Here is a 21,869-nt window from a genome sequence, read left to right as displayed (position 1 = left end):
GATACCGGCTCCAACTCGACAAACCCCGGACGCCAGTCCCGGACCCGAGACCGCAACTGCGGCGACCACAACCTACTGCGGGACGACTCCTTCCCCCCGCTTGGCAGCGACAGCCCTTCCAGCAGCACTCGCAGCCGTTCCACATCCGCCTCACGCAGCTCTCGGGCCAGCTCTCCAGGCCGGCCGGAGATCAAAGCAGCCAAACAAGTTGGATGGAAGACTCCTACACAAGTCACCGCTTCTCCACCAGATTCACAGGTAAGGGAGCTGGCAGACATGGTCAAGGAACTACAGCTACAATTGGCCAAAGCAAACGCTAAAATTCATAGCCTAGAATCAGCACAGGCAAACCCCAAATTGCAACTGCAGCAGGTGGCTCACGCTCCCACATCCGACCCCGTAGGTGATCCACGCATGGACACTGAGCAGTCTAAGCGCACGAAGCGTAAAGCACCTCCCCCCTCCTCACAAGCAGACATAGATGCCAAATTCGAGGCAGCTGATGCGCGAATGGCCCAATTCGAGGGCGCCCTCCTTCGACTCGCCCCCACCATTGACCGTCTAGTAGAAAGCTGCGCCACAATGGCAGCCAACATCCAAACCCTTCATGCCAGGCTCGATACCCTCACGAATCCCCCGACATCCGCAACCCCCTTAAAGACGACAACCCCTCCTAACTACCCAGCACCCATTATTGTCGCTACGTCGGAGAGTGCAACCGCGCGCTCACGTGCAGGCGGCATTCTTAAATCACCCGTCGTGCTATCACAGCGCCCCGAACCCTACGGGAAACGCGATGGCTAGCTCCCCCTTCACAGTTTGGCAATGGAACTGCAGGGGCTTCAAGGCGAAGCGGCGAGCCTTGGAGCACACCCTGCAGGCCCAGCCGCACACCCCCCACATCATCGCACTTCAGGAAACCTACATGGACACGAAACTTACCAGCTACGCCGCATATAACCAACAAACGACACCAGACCACCGGCCCAACACCGCCATCCTGGTCCACCGAAATTTAGCAGCTAATCATATAGACCTTAGTTACCCCGAGGTTCCGCACACTTTCGTACAGGTCCTACCGAACAGCCGCTCACAAGCCCCGCTCCACATCCTCAACGTCTACAGCCCCCCTAGCGACAAAAGCACACGAGTGGCAACCCTCGTTCGTAAGGCCTGCGCGACTGCACAAACAGGGATGCTACTCCTCTTAGGTGACTTCAACGCGCCGCATACCGAGTGGGGCTACCCCCGCAAAGCATGCGGTCGTAAGGGAGCCAAATTGTGGGAGACAGCCCAAACACTGGGCCTGACACTACTCCTAGACCCCGACAGGCTTACTCGGATTGGAAACAGTGTCTCACAGGACAGCTGCCCCGATCTCACTTTCGCCCGCAACATCCCAGACGCACGCTGGGAAAACCTCGGCATGAACATAGGTAGCGACCACTATGTTCTCAGCACAACCTTCACGGCTACACACAGCAAAGCCCCCAACCGAACAATCAGGCACACTAACTGGGACGCCTTCCGATACGTGCGCGCCAAACGCACTTCGGCCCCCATAGACGACCTGGACACATGGACAAACTCGCTGCTCGAAGACACCGCCAATGCCACCTCCACGACTACCCAGGACGAGGATGGCCCCTCTCCCGACGCCAAACTCATACACATGTGGGAGGCCCAGCGCAGTCTTAGCGCTCGCTGGCTCCGCCAAAAACACAATCGACCCCTCAAGCTCCGTCTCGTTCGCCTCGAGCGAGAGATCGAAGCTTACTCCATCAAACTGAGTCAGGAGCAATGGCATCAAACCTGCGACCCTCTTAACGGCCAGTTAGGATGCAAAAAGCCGTGGTTCTTGCTCAGACATCTACTGGACCCAACTCACACCAAATCCACATCTCACAAGAACCTCACCCGTGTCATACACGCTTTTCAGGGAACAAATGAGGAACTCCTCGCTACCCTGAAAGACAAATACATCAATACTTCCACTGAAATTCCCATCCCTTCAGGATACACGGGTGCTCAGAACACCAACATGGACGCCGACATCACGGCAGGAGAAGTCCGCGCCGCCCTCAACCAGATTAAAACCACCGCGGCCGCTGGCGACGACCACATCACAAACAAGATGCTTCGTAACCTCGAAGATCAGTCCGTCGAGGCACTCACGGACCTCTTCAACCAACACTGGCATGAGGGTCGCCTTCCAGACACTTGGAAGCATGCCAAAGTGATTTTCATACCTAAGCCAGGCAAACGACTCGAGCTGGGCAACCTTCGGCCCATCTCGCTCACGTCCTGCCTGGGAAAGGTCATGGAACACGTCATACTCAATAGACTCCACACTCACGTAGACCAAGAGGACCTTTTCCCCCCCACTATGATCGGCTTCAGGACCGGCTGGGTCTCGGATCGAGGATGTCGTGTTGGATTTGCCACATAATGTCTTGAGTGGAGAGCACTCAAGACATTATGTGGCAAATCCAACACGACATCCTCGATCCGAGACCCATCCGAGCTACACGAACGATCCTAAGCCTAGATGTCAGCAAGGCTTTCGACAACGTGTCACATGCTTCCATCCTGGCAAACCTCTCACAAATGAATGTAGGCACTCGCACTTACAACTACATCGCCGACTTTCTTCATAACCGCACAGCAGAACTTCACATTGCAGACCTCCACAGCGAGAAGATCACACTAGGCACCCGAGGAACACCACAAGGAGCAGTCCTATCTCCGTTCCTTTTCAACACTACAATGAGAGGCCTCCCTCCGCTCCTGGAAGAGATACCTCACATTAAACACTCAATATATGCCGATGACATTACCCTGTGGACCAACTCTGGCTCTGACGGGGAAATCCAAAACTCCCTCCAAACAGCAATCAATAAAGTACACTCCTTTGTACAGGCGAACGGACTCACATGCTCCTCCACGAAGTCCGAATTACTAGTCATCAGGGACAGACGAGCTCGCCTGCCCGTACCCGACCCGCAAGAACCTATTGTGCTTCAAGTCGACACCCATCCCATACCTCCGGTCCGCACCATCCGCGTTCTGGGTATGTTAATACAGAACAACACGCAAAACTCGGAGGCCATTCAGCGCCTCCGCACCACAGCCAATCAGATCAACGGCCTTATCCGCCGCATCAGCACCCGCCGCAGAGGTATGAAGGAGGATGACCTCTGTCGGCTCACGCAAGTTTTCCTCATTAGCAGGATAGTCTACTCCTACCCCTACTATCACCTCCGCCGGAAGGACGAGGAAGCTGTGAACAGCATTATACGTTCAGCGTACAAAGCGGCACTGGGGCTACCTCAGTACGCCAGCACACAGCACCTCCTCCAACTCGGCATCTACAACACGCTCACAGAACTCATAGAGGCACACAAGACCGCCCAAATCCACCGCCTCTCCCGCACTAAACACGGGCGGCTCATACTTGACCGTCTCAACATCAACCCCATAGGCGACGTCCACCCCACGACGCCCATTCCGATAGGGGTCTATAGCCGCCTAGTTATAAAACCAATCCCCAAAAACATGCTACCTGGCCGCCATGATACGCGCCGTCAGCTGAAAGCCCAAGCACTAGACGCCACATACCTTGCCGACGAACACGCAATATACGTAGATGCTGCACGGCAAAGTGCAAACACATACGTGGCTTGTGCAACCACGCCACAATCTACTATCGTCACCGCCGCCACAGTAGTAGCTCACTCTCCGACAGCGGCAGAAGAAACCGCCATCGCGCTGGCCATCGCTGACCCACGTACGCGCACAGTCCTCAGCGACTCCAAAAGAGCGATACAAAATTACTCGGCAGGTTTTATCTGCCACCCCGCTGCACGCATCCTTCGCGGCTGCACTCCCGATCATAAGATCAATCTGGTCTGGGTACCCGCCCACGCGGGAAACTCTGGAAACGAAGGGGTCGACCGACTAGCCCGAGGACTAACCAACCGGGCGGCCGGCCCCACGGAGCCAGACGCTCTTGCCGAGGCTCCCCAGACCTTTGCCGAAATTACCAACCTCTACAGAGAGATGAGACGCCAGTTCCCGCCTCCACACCCCGACTTGAATCGAGCGCAAGCCACCTTGCTCCGCAGGTTGCAGACACACTCTATCCTTAGCCATTCTAGACTTTCACTCATCACAGACGGGGAATACGACCCCGTCTGCCAAAATTGTTACCAGGGAGAAATCGCCACCCAGGCTCACATCCTCTGGGGTTGCGCGGGAAATCCGCCCCCTCGAACCTTACTGCCAGCTCCCTCCGAAGACGGATGGAACCAACTCCTAGAAAGGCCAGACAAGAGCATCCAACTGGCACTCATTTCGTGGGCCCAGGAAGTCGCCCCCACCTGGGGGCCACACCAAGCCCACCTGCCCTAAATCCCGCCAATCTATGGCAATAAAGTTGTTTCTCTCTCTCTCTCTCTCTCTGCAGCTGTTGCTATGGCAAAGCGCTCCATCTGCATGACCCCGCTGCAGCGAAAGGTCAAACATGGCTACCACCGACCGTAAGCTGCGCGACGAGCTGAAACCTGGCGTAGTATTGCTTACGCAATAAAAGATAAAAGGCACGGCTTGCGCCATGCGAACAGAGTGATGTAACCCTTGTCGGCCCATATCTGATACGAGCGCGATACACCTCCTCTCCATCACTCTGGTCGCAGCGCGATAGTAGCCCAGGTCTGCAGAGTCACCGCAGCAGCAGAAACATGGGGCTCGCGTGTTCGAAGCCCATTTTAAGGCGAAAGCCTTTAATGGCTCATACTGTCGTGACCAAGACGTGTTAGCAAATTTGTCCGCGTTTCAGATTGGTCGGAATGGTCGTGACGTCACTGCGCGCGAATTTTGACGGGTGTCCGCCGAAATATGTGAGACAGTTACTGCGCAATTTCCTTTCCTCAAATACAATTTTCGACTGGTGTCCACCGAGATATCCGAGACAGTTGCTGCGTAATCTCCTTTCATCAAATACACTTTTCATTTTCTTCATTACGGCCTCTCTCTCTCTTTCTTCTTTCAATACACTTTCTCATTTCCTGTACGGTGCTGTTCAGGTGTCCCCCGAGATGACAGAGAATTGCAGCCCATTTCCTTTCCTCAAAAAGCGTTGCGTTCAAAGGGCAACGCATCGCGCCAAACGGGTGGTGGCGTTCCGTGGACTGCCTGGCAGCACTACAACACGCTGTCGCGTTCCACTCCTAAAGGCAAAGATTAAGCGTCATTAATTGGCAATTAATTAATGCACCAACAGAATGTGAAGTGAACAATCGCGTAGCAGAATGCAGCCTCAGGCTTTCGCCTTTCACCCCTTTAGCCGCTAAAGTTCCTCGTAATTTTTCTGCTACAACTGCACCCACGAGCTAGCTGCGCGAGCATACCGGAGCTGGACGAAAGCACGTGATTGCTAGAGCCATACATGCAGGACGTAGTGACAAACGCGACAAAACGTTGGGCACTGCGCGATTCAGCCCCTACTCTGAATGTTGCTCAGCAATCCTGTGTTTCTTCCGCAGACAACAGCGGCGAAAGGGCCTGGATTAGGCAAGACAGCTAGGAACCGAGTGCATACCCATAGCGAAGGTGACTCCAGAGGGCACAGCCGCTGAAGGGCGAAAGTCTCTCTTTCACCACAGATTTTGCTTGCATGGCGCTAACAAGCGCGAGAGCTCGCAAGCAAATTTGACTGCGATCAGTCGAATGAGCAGACGCCGAATCGTCCTCTCGGCCAGCCGGTGACTTCTCAAAGTAAAACTCTGCCATACAAATAGGGTGACCCAGAAGGTATTCCCGAAGCAGCTCTAGCTCACGGAATAAGTAGTCTCTCAATGCCGCAGGAGATGGTGCACCCAGGACTAACGTGGAGGGTTCGGCAATAACTGCTGCTTCGGTTTGATGGGAGGAATTGAAAACTGGACTGACAAACAGAGGTTTATCGTTAAGAGCTCTAACCGATGGCATGAAGGAGCAACCCGCCGTACAAAACATCTGCTTTTACGATAAATCAGGCCTGGAGTACCAGAAATACTGCGGCGAAAACAGGTGCACATAGAAGCAAATTATAGTGCCAGAGAAGTACTGGTGGCAGCTTCTAGAGCTCGCGCACGGAAATGCACGGGAAGGCCACCTTGGCATTAAGAAAAGGAAACAAGAATGGAATATTACTGGCCTGGTATCTGGAATTGCTTTGAACAGCTTGTTAGATCTCGTGGCACGTGCCAGTGTGTCGGCAAGTCCTCAGAAAATGGAAACCTCCCATGCCACCTGTTCCCATCATCACTGAGCCCTTTCGGCACTTTGCGATAGGTGCTGTAGGCTCACTTGAGTCTAACTTCAGTCTCAGGAGTCTAACTCTGGTTTTCTAGGTGTGGCCTAACCGCAGTGCGATTAGCCAACAAACTTCTCCAGCCAGACCTCTTGAAGGAGCTAAGTTTGCGTGCGTTGTGGACGCAATCATCTTTCTCTCGCGTCGGGTTCCCTGCGGAAGTAGAGAGCGATAACGGAGCAAATAATAGGTTGGGGAAGCCGAAAAGTAAATACAAATAATAAAAGCAGTGGGAGGCAGCGCTGTCCAGTTAGGAACCCGGTGACCAGCTCTCACTGCTCAAACGGGCCGACGCTGCCGCCGCAGGAGGATCCGCCAATGAAGACGCCATAAATGCCATGAGCAGAGCATAAACCCTTTGTTTCTCTCTTGCAAACTGTGTGACAACAACGTTCTTCGAACTACGTGCGATCAAATAAATCCTAATTCTAGTCACCACCCTCAATCAAATCCGATCGAGCGCATTCACTCGGTGCTGAAGCGGAATCCTGGGCCCTTTTTTTAAACTTGAGGAAGATAGAGAACGCTGCACCGCTCCTTGCGATAAGATCTGCTATACACGAAGGCAGAGGATTTACTGGCTTTAATGCGCTTCCGCTTGACTAGTTTCTTCCGTTCCGTCTTCAAGTCGAGGTTAATTCGGGGCCTTACTATTGTGTGGTCGCTACAACGCACCTTTCCGACGACCTCACATCTTCCACCTCCACGTCCTGTTTTCTCGCTTACGAAAGAAAGTATTCATGATCCGTAAACTACTTCTATCTACGATTTCTACCAATAACATCTCCCCTATTATTGCTAGAACCTATCCCATAGTCACCTACCACCTGTTCAGCAGACTGCTTCTTGCCGACCTTCGCAATGAAGTCGCCCATCAGTACAGTGTACTGTGATTTTACTTTGCTCATTGCGAATTCCACGTCTTCATAGAAGATTTCAACAATCTCGTCATCATGGCTGGATGTACACGCGTAGGCCTGCGCCACCTTCAGCTTGTACCTCCTACTGAGTCCAATTACGATTGCTGCTACCCTCTCGTTAATACAATATAACTCCTGCATGTTGCCAGCTATACCCTGATTGATGAATCCAACGCCTAGTTCTCGTCTAATCTCTGATCTGCGATTGCATAGTATGTGCCCGCCCTTTAGTACTATGTGCGCCTCACCTGTCCTCATAACATCCCTAAGCTTTATTTCCGCTGGTTCCACGAACAGAGCTGCTAGGCTGGCCTGAGTGGATAGGGTTCTAGCGTTAAACGTTGCCACGTTTACTTTCCAATGGAGGCCTGTCCGGACACAGAGATTCTTAACACCCTCCACTGTGTCGTATAGGTCTGACGCCGCCTTGGTCAGTTGCTCCGCAGTCACTATGGACTGAGGGCCGAGGGTTAATTGGTTCCTTCCTAGAAGGTTGCGGCCAAGTGCTACACCAGGGTGGCCAAATCCTGCTCTGGTGAGGAAGTGCGTTGTCGGTTCTGGTCACCGAGATCCGGCCGCACCCCGGGCCCAATTCCATCGACACTCGGAGTGTCGATGGTGGAGAATTGCGCAGCATCGGGATCCAGAGTCCGGTCCTCTTGCACACCATCACTGCTTCCACCCATCGCTACTTGCTTCTCTTGGCATTGAAAGGAGATGAGTTTCAGAGTCTGAGAGAGGTCGTATGCGAGCGTCCCATACTGGCAGCGGCAGATTTTTCCAAGGCGTTTCTAAATCAATACGATGCACGCGAGCGCAGGTAAGCCAATATTCTTTGCCATGAAAGCGGCACCCCCCCCCCCCCCCCCCCCCCCCTTGCGGGGCCTGCCCTGTACTTGAGCCTCAAGCTCAGCAGCCGGGACGATCGTAAACCATCGTAAAAAAACGAGCGCTAAAGAACACGGACAGAGGACAAGGTGAAACAGACTGACGGCGCTGAACTTACAACTGAATTTTATTCATACGTAGGCAGTCAATTTATACATTAACACAGACATGCGCAAAGGCATCTTGTCAAACCCAGATACACTGTTGCCACTCACATGCGTAAAACTAGAGAAAACAAAAACAGCAAAAACATTCATTATCTCACCCACACGTGCTTTGAATGGATGATTGCTGTTTTTGATTTCTCTAGTTTTACGCATGTGAGTGGCAACAGTGTACCTGGGTTTGACAAGATGTCTTTGCGCATGTCTGTGTAAATGTATAAATTGACTGCCTACGTATGAATAAAATTCAGTTGTAAGTTCAGCGCCGTCAGTCTGTTTCACCTTGTCCTCTGTCCGTGTTCTTTAGCGCTGGTTTTTGTACGATGGATCACCACCAACTCGCCCAATCCTCAGTTCTTCTGCAGCCGGGACGAGGCGTTTACAACACCTGAAAAAGGGTGCGCTTGCCTCATTGGGGCAACTGACAAGATGGCATGCTATGTCTCTCGGTCCCATTTCACGCCAGAAACGGATCATTGCCCTTTGACCTGGCTAGAGAATATGTCGCCCAAGAACGGTCGCCTACTGCGATAGAGCTGTGCACTCCAGCACAAGCCCGTAACTAGAACAAGATCCGAGGTGGCCGTTCTAGCACACATTCAGCCCTCAGCGGTGCATCACGTTCCTACGAGGCACTCGCAGTAATGCAGGACGTCCGCCGCTATGGAAGAGGCTGGCGCTGGTAAACACTCCCATTTAACTGTACACTACGCATAAATAACCCCCACTGCAGAAGACTGGACACCCGTCGTCGTAGCTCAAGCTGATAGGGCACCGGACGTTAAATTCGGAGGTGTTGGGTTCGAATACTACCGCCTGCATATGGTTGTTTTTCTTCTCATTTAATTAGAAAACAGGCTTTGAAAAATACTAATTATCAAAATTACCCCTAATCAGATCCCATCGGTGAACCAAAAAAAGCATCCCCTATGGTCTTCGGTTTCTGTGACTGTTGGCTTCCGTCTTGGCTGGCTTTTAATACACCATACATTCAATGGATTTAAAGACGCGCCAAAATTCTAGGACTCTCAATGCCGCTGAAAAGGCCCCTTTTACGTTCAGAGGAGCTCAAAGCTTTCAAGGACGCGCAGGGGCCTGCAAGATGGATTTCGTGGCCCACTGCGACCGCGATCAGCATCGCAATCACGATTTACCAGGTCCCTTCAACAAGACGCGCGTGAAGGGTGAACTGATGCTCCTACCTGGAGATGATGATTGCGAGTAGTATGGGCAACCAGCCCTGGCTCAGAACCTCTCGGGTGTACACGTTGCGGTGTGCAAGGAACGCCCACAGGGGAGCCAGCAGGACCACCGCCACCAGCAGAGTGGCCGCCACCCACTGGTAATCGCCTGAAAGCAAGCGGGGAGGCATCAGAGACTGTCGGTGCAACTTGCTGTCATCCTCGAAAGTAACGCCTAATTTCAATGATGCCTCAGAAACGCATTGGGACGCAACTCATGGGGTTCACTAGTGGTCTCTTCATTGACAACAGCTTCGGCTTTGAGGCGGCCTATGCTTGCACTGTCTCACATAGTGTAATAATCATCATCATACCGACTACGCCCTCTGCAGGAAAGATGCCTCTTCCATGTCTTTCCAATTAACCCTGTCCTTTGCCAGTTGCGGCTACTGTATCCCCACAAACTTCTTAATCTCATCCTCCCACCTCACTTTCTGCCACCTTGCTTGCTTCGGCTTTGAGGCGGCCTATGCTTACACTGTCTCACATAGTGTAATAATCATCATCATACCGACTACGCCCTCTGCAGGAAAGATGCCTCTTCCATGTCTTTCCAATTAACCCTGTCCTTTGCCAGTTGCGGCTACTGTATCCCCACAAACTTCTTAATCTCATCCTCCCACCTCACTTTCTGCCACCTTGCTTGTTGTTGTCTTGAAATATAGTCCGCAACTCCTGACAACCACCCGCTACCTTACCTTCGCATTACACGCCGTGCACGTGCACATTTCTTCTTTATTTAGATAAGGATGTTTAGGCCGCCGCGGTGGCTCAGTGGTTATGGCGCTCGGCTGCTCACCCGAAACACGCGGGTTCGATTCCTGCCGTGGCGGTTGAATTTGGATGGCATTAGTGAAAACAGCGCGAAAGAAAAAGCCCGAAGGCGAAACGAGGAAGCGACAGGAAAGAGCGCTCTTCCTGTCACTTCCTCGTTTCGCCTTCGGGCTTTTTCTTTCGCGCTGTTTTCACCAATGTCAGAATGGACCAACTAGCCCAAAAGTTCTGCTAGAATTTGGATAGAGTCGAAATTATAGAGGGCCGTGTACTATCCATTTGGGTCTCTTCATCGGAACCTGGGACATTTCTGCGCAGGCAACAATTTGCTGGTGATAATTCAGTAAAAGAAACGTTAACAGGGTTCCTGCCATATATAGAAATTCAGAGCTGATCGATGGGAAAACTCGAAGATAATGCGTGAGCCTGGATCGTTGCAACAGCATAGGTCGCTTTCTTCCTGTTCGGTGGCGTCACTTCCGGCAGTCGCTTCCAGATTCCTGACGTCACTCTGCGCTTGGTGGTGTCACATGACATGCCCGTCGTGACCAGGCATCGCTTGTCTTGCTTTTAGTGCGAGAGCACTGCTTAGCATGCTCAAACCATCTGAAAACGGCGCACAGAAAAACACGCAGAACACTGTGAGAAGGGACAGGACAAGAGCGCTCAGTGTTCTGCGTGTTTTTCTGTGCGCCGTTTGTAGATGAATCGATACCAACTAGCCCAACTTTCTGCTTTACTGAACAGCATGCTCAAACCCAGCCATGAATCTTGAGGGTGTCCCCGGGTAAACCTGGCAAAGTAACAGCCCTGCAGAAATAAAATAAATACTTGTTGATCCCGCGGCGTAGCGAACAGGTTGGCTGCACGAGACGACTATCGTGTAGCCGCAGCCGATCACGCCTCGCGTTACTCTCGTACTGTGCGCTGCACGTCGTTGTCGTCATAAAGTTCCATCTGTGGCGCGAACAGATCGGATGAATTTAACTTCGATCACAAGCTTCACCTGAGTCTAACATCGTTCGCAGACATGCCGACGACCCAGCAAGGTGAAGCCATGAACCATTCAGGCTAAATACATGCCTTCGAACGTCCGTTTAACCACGTTAAAACCGTTCATTGTTCTCTTCCTCCTCTCCGCTTCCCGTCCTTCTTGATCTTTTCTCGTGGCATGGTTTCGCTAGCACACCGGCATGGTCCCACTAATGCTGTAGCCTTAAAAGTCTGCTGTAACGGCATTTGGGTTAAGAGTCGCGCACAGGAAGTGCACAGGAAGCGTAGCAGGGGGCGGCAGAAAGTTAGGTGGGCGGATGAGATTAAGAAGTCTGCGGGGATACGGTAGCCGCAACTGGCGAAGGACAGCGTTAATTGGCCCTGCAGTGGGCGTAGTCAGGCTGATGATGATGATGATGACAGGAAGTTACGCTCAAAAACACTAAGGTCAATTCTCTAGGGCAATGTTGTTTTCCATTTCGATACAGACAACTTACTAGACACCACTAGCAGCCTCTGGCATGGACAAGACGCAGAGGCCAGGCTTCTGCGCCATTGTTCTGCCTACCGCCTTTCCGCTGACTCATGGCGTGTGAACGCTACCAGGTGACTGCGAATGACGGACGGTGAGAGCTCGCACGGTCCCTTACGCAGTGCCACGTGGAGCAGGCTGGCGAGTCCCGCCAGCAGCGCCAGGGTGGTGATGTCTCCCAGGGAGGCGGCCACGGGCGTGGCCACGTTGTCCGGGTTGACACGCAGCCGCTGGCACACCACGATCACCAGCACCATCACGCTCGCTGCACCAAGGGGGAAGGGAAGATTAATGCGCAGCGCCTGAAAGCAACAGCGGGAGAACTCTTTCTCGGCTTTGCTTTGCCGCAAAAGCTGGAATGCACAATTCAGGAGGGCTCCGCCTTAGGGATATGGCTCGATGGCGTCCCTTCAGCGACCTGCTGTCTTCTTTCCGTATTGCACCGCAGAAAGCGACAGTATTCTTCATTTCGTCACCGTATAATGCTTGACCTTCCCTTAAGAGTACATTGAGATAGCGTTAGAGTTCGGTTACGCGCTAGCACTCTTTCTCTGCAAGAGTGGAAGAGCGGGAAAACACAGCGCACTCCTAAGACAAGGACGAAGAAAGGCAAGACGATACAGCGCTGACTTCAACTGATTATTTTATTGTGCAGCATATATATATATACAGGGTGTTTCACCTAAGACTTTCTGCAATTTTTAAAAATAAGCTATTTAAATTAGATGCGCGCTTTTTCTGGCATAGCATTGTCAGTGGTGAGTACATCATAATTCAACTAAGACTTGCTAACTAGCAGGCTTGTTAACCAATATTTAATAGTTAATTTTTAGACTATTACCGTTGGGCTCCTTAATTATTGAGAGGCATGCAGCCCACCGTAAGTAACGTCCATATCAGTTTTTAGAATTTCGAGAACGCGATTATCCTCGGCGCTGTGGCCCAACAAATTTCGCCTACATCGCGCCAAAATACATGCGGTTTGAGAAGCTTGCAGGCAAAGCAAACTCTCCAGTGAACCTAACTCGTCGAAATAGCCAAAATTTGTTGGGCCACAGCGCCGAGGATAATCGCGTTCTCGAAATTCTAAAAACGAATATGGACATTACTTACGGTGGGCTAATGCCTCTCAATAATTAAGGAGCCCAACGGTAATAGTTTAAAAGTTAACTATTAAATATTGGTTAACAAGCCTGCTAGTTAGCACGTCTTAGCTGCATTATGATGTACTACACCACTGACAATGCTATGCCAGAAAAAGCGCGCATCTAATTCAAATAGCTTATTTTTAAAAATTGCAGAAAGTCTTAGGTGAAACACCCTGTATATATATATGTTCGAAAGTGGGCGGGAAGACATGGGTAACAGCTGCTGAGTTTGCACGCGACCGAAAGATAACATGCTAAAATTGAGAAGACACATGGTGGCAAAGGTGAAAACTAACTTGATAAAAAAGACAGGTGGAGGGGCGATTAAAAGGATGACGCGAACAGGCAGTACAAGAGAAACAAAAAGCACTACGAGATGACAAGTGAACAAAATGCACTAAAAGGCCAAAAAGACAATTGAACATGCTTTATCCCTTTTAAATTTCTTCCTATCTTTAATGGTCTTTTTGGTCTTTTAGTGCGTTTTGTTCACTTTATATATATATATATATATATATATATATATATAAGAAGGGGTGAAGATCAGATGGATCCGGTACAACATAAACGTAATTCGGTTGACACACGGTAGAAAAACAACAACTTTATTCTAACGTTTCAAGCAGGGTCTGGCTTTCGTCACTTCGTCACTTCGGCCTTCGTCACTCTGACGAAGGCCAGACCCTGGTCGAAACGTTAGAATAAAGTTGTTGTTTTTCTACCGTGTGTCAACCAAATTACGTTTATATATATATATATATATATATATATATATATATATATATATATATATATATATATATATGATGCGAAATTGAGAAACGCTTCGTTTATTGGGAGTCGACGTTTCGGACAGAGCCTGTCCTTTTTCAAGAGTCTTGAAAAAGGACAGGCTCTGTCCGAAACGTCGACTCCCAATAAACGAAGCGTTTCTCAATTTCGCATCTTATTTTAAACTAGCAACCAAGTACGTTTACCTTATTGTGCTATTTATATATATATATATAAAATTGCATTGAGGGCACAACGTCTCTTGAAGAAAAGGTATTAAAAGCATTCTGGGGGGTGAGAAATGTTTCAAATTTCACTACGAAATAGACACTGAAAGTTTTAGACAACTAAACGAGTTTTTGAGCTGGAAATATTTTTCTGACACTCCATGAATAAAGGCCGTTTTGAGATTGTCGTTGACATAAATTTTTCACTTCGCACAAACCATTTTCAAAGCAAAATGCCAAATATCAAAATCTAGCTTTAAAGCAGAGCAGAGCGTTCAGTCGGGCGAGTTTCACTTCTCGACCTTACGAGTTTGAGCTAAGAACATTTTATGCGAAGCATACTAAAATAGCCCAACCCAGCTCCTCGAGCGCGGCGGTGTCGTTACCATTGACCTTTCGTGACCTCCATGTCATACCACGTGATGCGTGACGTCACAGCAGATGAAAAACGGGGGCCCAACTCGCGCCGTTGCGCGAGGCGTCCTGACCAAGGATGACCACGTGGTGCGTGACGTCACAGCAGATGAGAAACGGGGCCCAGCTCGCGCCGTCGCGCGAGGCGTCGCGACCAAGGAGGACCACGTGATGCGTGATGTAACGACATAGGAGAAACGGGGCCCCAGCTCGCGCCGTCGCGCGAGGCGTCGCGACCAATGTGTTTCCTGCTTCTGCCGCTAGGTGCGCTGTAGTGAACACGTGATGCTGGAGCGGCGGTATACAAGGGGGTGCGCCTGCCTCTGCTAGGCGTACACGGGATAGAGATGCCTCCTGGAGACAGGGCTGCTCGTTGGAATGAGAAGCAAAAGTTGCGGCGTGCTACAGACTGATGAAGAGCGTGAAGAACGTCTAGTCAAGCGGCGTGCTCGATATGCAACTCGGCGACAATATGCTTCGCATCTGACTAGGCTTAACCTAAGCTAAGCCTCAGCCGTTTTTTTGAAGGAGCTGAAAAAACATCCAGGAACAGAAAAACCTCATCCGCCATTCCATTTGCGTAGTAATCACGTGAAAATAATAAAGGTAATACAGCAAAACATAGAAATCAGTGTCAAGGCCGCAAAAAAAAAAAAAGAAAAAAGCGAGATGCAAACATCATTTAAGTCGGTTTCCACGCAAAGCACGTAGCGTATCTCACATTCAGCGGTGTCGCGTAAAAAGTTGGACGCCAGGAAAAAAGTTTTCGCTGTTTTCCCTGCCTTTGGTTTATGACAGTCGGGCGAGCAGAGGGCGGCTGCTGCAACAGCAGACCATGTCGCTGGTTCAGGGGTACGGGTGCGAGCGGCGCAAACGGGTGCCGGCCGCGTGACATTAGCTGTTCTCGCCGCTGTATCTTCTGTGGCGCTGTTGGCAAGTCCGAGATAAAAGTGTGAACCGTGGCGCGAACGCCTGCCACGCCACGATCTGTCACCTGCGTAGCGAGGCAAACTTCCGTGTGGGCACACCTTTTTGCTCTGCTGTTGGTAAATTGGTAAATTGGTTTTTCAGGAAAGGAAATGGCGCAGTATCTGTGTCACATATCTCGGCGGACACCTGAACCGTGCCGTAAGGGAAGGGAGGAAGGTGGGAGTGAAAGAAGAAAGAGAGAAAGAGGTGCCGTAGTGGAGGTCTCCGGAATAATTTCGACCACCTGGGGATCTTTAACGTGCACTGGCATCGCACAGCACACGGGCGCCTCTTGCGTTTCGCCTCCATCGAAACGCGGCCGCCGCGGTTGGGTTCGAACCCGAGTGCTCCGGCTCGGTAGACGAGCGCCTTACCACTGAGCCACCGCGGCAGTTCTCAACCGTTTAACATATCCATTTTCTGGAAGACCGCGTTGAATAGAGAAAGTAATAAATGCACGTGGTTGTTGAAAATATTGGGGTTTCTTTATCATGTGTCCCCGGAGAAACCGAGCCGCTGTGTCAGATATTGTGTTAGATCGGCTGCCCGAGATATTCGGTCTAAGGCAGCCGAAGAAGATCGAAAGAAATACTGAAGCTCTGGAGGAGGGCCACCAGTTGACCATGTAGCGCGGGCGGAAGGTTAGCGTCAATGGCACGTTGGAAAACTTCGAGGGGAAGGGGATCGGTGGCGACGTCACAAGAGCTGGTATCAAGAATAGACATCAATAAAGCTTTGTAGGGGGCTAGTTGGCCGTGCATACTGTGACTGGGGAGCGCTAGGTTCTAGACAAGGGAACAACACACACAAAGGAACAACACGAGGCGCGAGCACTCGTGTCTCGTGTTGTTCCTTTGTGTGTGTTGTCCCCTAGTCTGGAACCTAGCGCTCCCCATTCTCAGTCAGTGAAGAACAGGTTAGGGAAAACAGGAATCAAGTTCGTCACACGCCCGAGGCATTCACCTGGGAGCACGGCTGACGGGCAGGAAAATGGGTTCGAGATGTAAATTGCACTTTGTCCATTGTCGATAATGAGAGCAACAAAGCGATACAGGAGGCAGGGATGGCGGGAAGCGGCTTGGGCGGCGGGAAGAAAACCATTGATTGAGTGCCGCCCGCACAAGACAAGGGCAGCAGGAAACGCAGGAACGTCGGAATCAGTCGCGACAAGAAGTTTGGCAGACTGGGCATTACGACACACAACGGGGCGTCACGCACGATGAGTCGAAAGAAAGTCACATCCCACGATGATGTCTTGTGAGCGGTGAGGCAAAACAATAAGCTCAATGGTGTACAAAGCATCGCGAATGAGGACACGGGCCGTACGCGCGGTTTAGGGATGGAGGCGGTGCGTGGCTAAAAGTCATAAATCGGTGCAGTCACTTTGCGGAGTCGACAGGAGAGAGCTTCGTTCATGACGGATACTGCAGCGTCCTTGCCGACGAGGGCTACAACTGCGGCGCTTTCAACGAACAATACGTTCACATTATCAGGACGACACGGAGGGCGTGAGGAGTTCGAAACAAGCGCAGTTCTTGCCCGCGGAACTGCGACTGTTCGTCTATGGCAGACGGCACATAGGACAGACGGGACGCTGCATTAACGAACGCTTTCTAGAGAATCGCCGGACAGCACTTATTAACTGGCGGACCACATTCGCTGTTGCTTACACAATCCAGCATGTAAGGCGTTTTTGGAAAGTACAAGTGTGATGCGCAAGTTTAAGACTTAAAGGAGCCGAGAAATTTTTGAAGCTTTTATTACATTCAATGACAAACAAAACTGCGTCAGCGGCCCTTCTGTGGCACTATGCAAAAAAGAAATAGATTAGCTCAAGGCAAACGCGTCGGTTCAGCCAGGTAGGCGGTAGATAGAAGGTGCGCCGATGTGGTAAAAATGAGTGACTTGGCGCTCGTGCCTACTGCTTTTGTTTTGATATTGCATTGTTAGCTGGTCGCTGTTTACTATCTCTTTACTATCTCCTTTGTACATAAATACCTCTTTGTGGAATAGATTCTCAGTTGAAGTCCGGCGTTCGTCCTGTATCCTCTACCTTTTTCGCCGCCAGGATGTCTCTGAATTGCAGAGTTCGATACCCGGTGCCGCTGAGGTGCCGGTGCAAGTGATACAACGGGCACGAAACGAAGTTTCGCCTGCGTCGTGTTCCGGTTTCATAGGATTTAATGCGTAGAAGATGGGTTTCACGCGCCTCCACGCCCCCCTCCCCTTGTGTAGAGAAAGAAGAGACCATGCATCCGAGGGTGTCCAGGGAGAAGCAAGCCTCAGAGAGCTTGACTAAACACAGAGATCTATTCCTAACACACAGGTAGTGAGCGACGAGGGGCTAGTTGGCATGACATGGTTACAAAAACATAAAACGATGCAGCGGACAGGACACAGGAGAGAAGTGGACAGGACGAGCGCAGAACTAACAACTGATAGATTGGCCCGACGCCCCTTTTCATCACCAGCAAAACGCGTGCTCGAAAAACACTCACTGCACTGCACCCAGCGAAATCGCCTAATTAACCCAAGAAAGAGGGGCATTGATGCTTCAGTACACACTTATTAGTCCCATAACTTCAAGGCTTCAGCGATATCGCGCGCTTTTTTGTCTCTTGTGCGGACTATTACTTTTGCGCGCGAGAAAAGTGGCCAAAATTTTTCATTTTCCTTCTTTTCACAAGGCTGGCGGTGTCTGAGACGAGTGCTGCCCGCAATGCTGTGTTCATGAAGACGCTTATTAATGCAGAGTGCCGTCTGCCCTGCATACACCGAGCAGCAGCTGAGTGGTATTATTCTGATTCCGTGGCACGCGTTGGGGATGCGGCCACTCCTCAGATAGATGACAGGTCGCAAATACAAGGAAAATCGAACATTTATCCAGGCATTTACAACTTGTAAAAACGCGGTGCTGCCACAGTCGTGCAGCGCGGTAGAAGGAAGGAAAGAGTCATGACACCTCCGGAGGGAGGTGTAAAGAGGGAGAAAGCACGCGGGCGAGAGGGAAGGCGCACGGGGAGAAGGAAGAGAAAGAGCGGGGAGGAGAGAAGTCCAGTGTTCGCAGATGAAGTTGGCGCCCGGGCGGGAAATTCAAACTGGACTCGGGACAGCACACTCCCCGTCTGGTTATACATATAACCACTATGTGATGTGTTCAGTCCTCACACGGAATAAGCAGGACTGTCTCAGTCACAGGACGGAGAAACGTCTTAATCACTCCCCGTGTCGCCGTCTTGATCTCGACCTTTCGCACCCTGCCGTCCGCGCTCACGATGGCGTTCACAGTGAGTCCCATGGGCCACTCGTTGCGATGAATCTGGCTGTCTCTCAGGAGCACGAGGTCACCTGCCTTGAGATTCCGAGTTGTCCCCTGCCACTTCCGGCGACTCTGCAGGGTGGTAAGGAACTCGCGTCGCCAACGGCACCAAAAGGTGTCGGCCAGCCACTGAACCTGCCGCCACTGTCGCCGATGCACATTCTTTTCACCGAAGGCTGGTGGCACTGTGTTGCCGCCGACTTTCTGGGTCAGGAGTGTTGAAGGAGTCAGCACTTCCCAGCACTCCGGGTCCGTTGAGACAGGAACGAGGGGTCGGGAATTTATGATCCCCGAGACTTCCGCCAAGAAGGTTACCAAGACTTCGTGAGTAAGGCGACGAGAGGTACTCTCAAGAAGCATGGAGTCCAAAATTCGCCGTGTGACTCCTATCATTCTTTCCCACACTCCTCCCATGTGAGAAGCATAAGGGGGGTTGAATACCCAAGTGCATCCTTGGTCTGACAGGAATGTTCCTAGCTTCCCGTGGTCTGGGCCACTGGTGTGCAATTTTAGTTCTGAGCACGCTCCAACAAAGTTCGTACCGCAATCGGACCTCAGCTGCTTTGCCGGGCCCCTTATGGCGAAGAATCTCCGGAGAGCATTAATAAAACTTGAGGTGCCCATGCTCTCGATCACTACGATGTGAACAGCGCGGATACTCATGCAAGTGAAGAGCACGGCCCACCTTTTGCTGTTGGCCTCACCGCCTCTGGTCCGACGAGAAGCGACTTGCCACGGGCCAAATACATCTAGTCCGACATAAGTGAAAGGCGGCTCGGTGCTTAGCCTTTCTGCAGGCAGGTCTGCCATCTTCTGCTGCAGCTGCCTTCCTCTGAGCTTGAAACACGTAACACAACTGTGTATGTATGAGGCGATGCTACGCTTAGCTCCGACGATCCAAAACCCAGCTACCCTGACTGCTCCCTCAGTGAAATGGCGGCCTTGATGTTTTACCAGCTAATGCCGCACAATCAGGGTGGTGACGTGGTGCCGTCCTAGCATGATGATGGGCTTCCGCTCTTCCTGGTCGAAATGGTTTGCTCTGTCTAGTCGGCCACCAATTCTCAAAAGACCGTCGGAATCAACCCATGGGTCCAGCCTCCACAGAGGGCTTGACTTCGGAAGTCGCTTTCCTCGTTGTAAGCTTTTCAACTCTTCTGAAAACGCTTCTTTCTGGACAGACAGAATAATGACTGCCTTCGCTCGGGCTAGGTGTTCTGTAGAAGGTCCTAGTTGTCGAGATGAGCTGTTATGCGGGCAGTCTGACACGTTGTGAGAGGTGCCCCGAAATTTGCTCACCAGCCGCACGAGCATTGCAACTGCGCGAGTCAGCTTAATCCAACTCGAGAAGCGCTCGAACCGCCTGCTGCCGAGTTCTTGCACGTCTACACTGGTTGCGAGAACGTTTGCCTGGGGCCGCACCTCCGTGTCGGAATCAGCATCGACCAAGTCGAACTTGCCCTTCAATACCCGCGAGCAGTGTTCTTGATGATACAAAAACTCCGGGCCTGTCAGCCAGGCCGATCCTGCCATTTGGGCTGCTGGCACAGACCTTGTTCCGAGGTCCGCAGGGTTCACGTCTGAAGGAACGTAGTGCCATTGCTCTGGCCGTGTAGAGCTCCTGATGCGTTCGACCCTGTTACTGACATACACATAAAACCTCCGAGTCTCATTATGTATGTAACCTAGGGCCACTTTGCTGTCAGTGTAGAAATTTACAGCATCAAGCTCCATATCTATTTCACGACTGACGAGCTCTGCTAGCTCCACTGCCAACACCGCGCCGCACAGTTCAAGCCTTGGAATGGTGTGTTCCGGATGTGGTGCTAGCTTAGCCTTTCCTATGACGAACCCAACATGACACGCGCCATCTGGATATGTCACTCTGAGGTAAGCCACCGCAGCCACAGCCTTGGTTGATGCGTCGGAGAATATGTGCAGTTCCTTGCGCTGTGCGGTAGTGAGTGAGGCAGGGGAATAGGTGCGAGGTATGTCCAGCTGCTCGAGTACTTGCAAGGAGTCTTTCCACGTCTCCCACGCGGCCCTCTTGTCTTCAGGAAGTGGACAGTCCCAGTCGCATGTCCCAACGACTAGCTCTCGGAGGAGGGACTTCCCTTGAACGATTACTGGAGCAACAAACCCAAGTGGGTCGTACAGGCTATTCACCACTGACAAGACACCGCGCCGAGTGAATGGCTTCTCTTGGATTGGAGTCGTAAATGTGAAGACATCCTTCTTCAGGTTCCAAGAAACTCCCAGACTGCGTTGGATTGGTGGCGTGCCATTGCACAAGTCAAGATCCTTCAAATCCTTGGCACGGTCTTTTTCTGGAAATGCTTCCAACACTGTAGGGCAGTGAGAGGCTATTTTGTGGAGCTTGAGGTTTGACGCGGCCAACATCTGCTGTGTGCGGCGTATCAGGCTGATGGCTTCCTTGTCTGTAGAGAGAGACTTCAACCCATCGTCCACATAGAAATCCCTCTCGATGAACTGCCTGGCGTCGCTGCCAAATTCTTCCTCTCCTTCCCGTGCTGTTCTCCGCAGCCCATAGGTTGCAACTGCTGGTGAAGGACTATTTCCAAACACATGAACCTTCATTCGATACTCCACCACGTCACTGTAGATGTTGTTGTTGCGGAACCACAGAAATCTCAGATAATTTCGGTGGTCGTCTCGTACCAGGAAGCAGTAGAACATGTGCTTTATGTCCACAGTTATGGCCACGGGTTCCTTCCGGAATCGGATGAGCACTCCGAGCAGGCTGTTGATCAAGTCTGGACCGGTAAGCAGCACACTGTTTAAAGACACGCCTTTGAACTGTGCACTGGAGTCGAACACAACTCGTGTTTCGCCGGGTTTTCGTGGGTTGCAAACACCAAAGATGGGGAGGTACCAACACTCTTCTCCTTCTTGAACCGGTGGAGCTTCTTCGGCATGGCCATTCTTGAACATCTTGTACATGAAGCTCGTGAATTGTTCCCTAAATTCTGGCTTTCTCTTCAAGGTCCGTACGACAGCTGTGAGCCCCGACTCGGCCAAGCACTTGTTATTCGGAAGCCAAGGCCTTGGAGAACGGAAGGGAAGAGGCGCTACCCAACTGTTGGATTCGTCCTTTGAGAACTCGTCGTCCATGAGCTTCAAGAACTTCCTGTCCTCG

At 51.4% G+C, this 21,869-nt stretch overlaps 1 protein-coding gene across 7 annotated transcripts in view; it reads right to left on the bottom strand.

Moving 5' to 3' along the window:
• Positions 1-21,869, bottom strand: part of LOC149324983 (solute carrier family 41 member 3-like) — a 261,247-nt gene that overhangs the window by 95,226 nt on the left and 144,152 nt on the right. For all 7 annotated transcript variants that reach the window (XM_089562951.1, XM_089562952.1, XM_089562953.1 and 4 more), the window contains 2 exons: positions 11,983-12,129; positions 9,527-9,674 (listed from right to left, as the gene is read on the bottom strand). In XM_089562951.1, the coding sequence (XP_089419077.1) occupies positions 9,527-9,674; positions 11,983-12,129 (295 nt within the window). The remainder of the gene's footprint in view (positions 1-9,526; positions 9,675-11,982; positions 12,130-21,869) is intronic.

Source organism: Amblyomma mixtum, chromosome 10 (genome assembly GCF_055824585.1).
Source record: "Amblyomma mixtum isolate Tamu chromosome 10, ASM5582458v1, whole genome shotgun sequence".
Taxonomy (NCBI): domain Eukaryota; kingdom Metazoa; phylum Arthropoda; class Arachnida; order Ixodida; family Ixodidae; genus Amblyomma; species Amblyomma mixtum.
Note: the sequence above shows the minus strand (reverse complement) of the source record. Positions and strands in the feature narration are given on the sequence as shown.